Consider the following 2,233-nt stretch of genomic DNA (forward strand, 5'->3'; position numbering starts at 1 on the left):
CCTCCCTCCTTCTTTCTCTCTCTCTCTCTCTCTCCTTCCCTCTATTCCCCCCCTCTCCCTCTCCTTCACGCCCCCTCTCCCTCTTCCTTCCTTCCTCCCTCTTTCTCCCTCCTAACCTCTCTCTCTCTCTCCCTCTCCCTCCTTCACCTCTCTCTCTCCCTCCTTCTCCTTCTCCCCCTCCCTCTCCTCCTCTCTCTTTCTCCTTCTTCCCCCTTTCTCTCAAGTAGAATGTAAACAACACTCGACGGTTTGGCCAGACGTATCGTGCATAAACGCCACGCTCTTCGAACCTACAGTAAATCACATGAATAGAAGAACACGATAATAACACTAATTTGCACAATGCCCGAAGTACACGTAAAGAAAGAAAATAATGATAATAATAACAAAGAAAAGAGAACAAAATCTATATATAATCATTTAACTAACAGACATTTATAAACAGCGGAAGTTAATCATTTCGAAACGAGAGATCATTAGTTTTGAATCAAACTTTAATTCTCACGATAATAATATACTTTTTTTTTTTTTATAAGAGTATAAAGTTCAGTTAATCCTGTATTAATCAATTATTACCACTGTCTTTATCATTATAATCTTATATATGAATTTATAATTAATAGCTATCATTATCCAAACCCAACGCACGTAATTATTGTTTTTGTTAATTATTAACAACACTCGCTGTCACCTTTTCCGCTTAAAGAAAGAAAAAAAAAATTCACTTATAAGGCACCGTTATGATCATTATCACTTTCGTAATTTTTTTTTCTTATCATCTGTCACTGTCTTTATCAACACTGCGATTGATTATCAACACTCTTCTTCGTTCCTCATTATCAACTGTCCTCTCTGCCCTTCTCATTTATCACCATTCCCTTCCCCCTTCTTCCTTCCTCCCCCTCCCCCTCCTCCACCCCCCCACTTCCCCATCCGACATCAAGGTACCTGGGCGCCTCCCTCCCCCTTCCTCCCCCCCCCACACACACATAACAGAACACAGGCACAATATATTCCTGTTATGTATGTATTACCTGGGTACTACTACCCCCTTCCCCCCCCCTCCCCATCCGAAGTACCACGGGCGCCTCCCTCCCTCCCCCCTGCCCCCCCCCTCCGTCCCCCTCCCCCCCCACTCACCATCCGAAGTACCAGGGGCGCGTGCCGGGGGCGCGGGCGGCGCGCGCGGGGTGCATGGCCAGGGCGTCGCGCAGGCCCTGGAACTCGCAGCGGAAGGGCAGGAACTGGCACTCGTCGGCCACGGCCTCGTAGGCGCCGGCCACGCTGTCGTAGGCGCTCCTGAAGAAGGCGGGCGAGAAGCGCGCGAGGGCGGGCCAGCGCGCCGCCGCGCCGCGCACCACCAGCGGCCGCGCGCGGTACGCCCACGCCGCGAAGGCCGCCCGCGACACGTTGGCGCCCAGCTCGCCCGCCGCGCGCACGCCCGCGCACACGCGCCCGCAGTCCGTGCGCAGCCGCGTCGCCTCCATCACGAAGTAGTTGTTGCGCACCAGACACCGCGACGCCACCAGGTCGCCGCGCAGGCGCTGCAGCGGCGCCGCGGCCACGAGGGCGGCGGCGGCGGCGGCGGCCAGCGCGAGGGCCAGGCGCCGCCGCCGCCCCGCGGCGCCCCTGGCACTCCGCGCGCCCGCCGCCCCCCGCCGCGGCACCGGCCGCTCAGCTCGGCCGCCGCGACGCCCTTGCGCTGCGCCTCCCGCACGAGCCGCGCGCACAGGAGCCGCAGCCTGGCGCGGGCGGCGGCGGCGGGCGGAGGCACGTCGTTGCTCTCCGACATCCCAGCCTCATCTGAGCGCGAGGCATCCGGCCGGCGCCTCCTCGCCCGCCCAGAAGAACAGGCACGCTGCCGCACGCCCCCGCTCAACCCTCTCCTCGCTTGTAGATGTCGTCCTCTTGGACATCATATCGTCCGGCATGTTCTACAAAACTCACGAGATTCATCTTTCTAATCAGACAGAACACCCGGGCTTCTATCAACGGCCAATAACACGAAACGAAATGTTATTGTCAGCGGGGTGAGTATTCTTCTGGCAGCTGGCGGCGCGTAAATTTGAGCCGTCGTCCTGCACGCTTTGGGCTTCCCTCGCTCGCTCCTGATAATGTAAACCTACACCTTTTGCCTTGCCAGTCAATCACTACGGCTTACGGGGGACGATTTGCACCCCGTGCGATCGATGGCCTATATGGAGAAGGAGGAGAAGTGTAGGACGCCGGAAAT

The 2,233-nt window shown here is 56.7% G+C and overlaps 1 protein-coding gene across 1 annotated transcript in view; it reads right to left on the reverse strand.

The window, feature by feature from the left end:
* LOC119577282 overlaps positions 1 to 1,931 on the reverse strand; it is a 10,020-nt gene extending 8,089 nt beyond the window's left edge. The window contains exons 1-2 of the mRNA XM_037925028.1: positions 1,881 to 1,931; positions 1,141 to 1,781 (exon numbers count right to left, since the gene is read on the reverse strand). Of these exons, the coding sequence (XP_037780956.1) occupies positions 1,141 to 1,781; positions 1,881 to 1,931 (692 nt within the window). The remainder of the gene's footprint in view (positions 1 to 1,140; positions 1,782 to 1,880) is intronic.
* Between the last annotated feature and the right edge of the window lie 302 nt (positions 1,932 to 2,233).

The sequence above is a fragment of the Penaeus monodon genome, chromosome 9, assembly GCF_015228065.2.
Source record: "Penaeus monodon isolate SGIC_2016 chromosome 9, NSTDA_Pmon_1, whole genome shotgun sequence".
NCBI classification, from domain to species: domain Eukaryota; kingdom Metazoa; phylum Arthropoda; class Malacostraca; order Decapoda; family Penaeidae; genus Penaeus; species Penaeus monodon.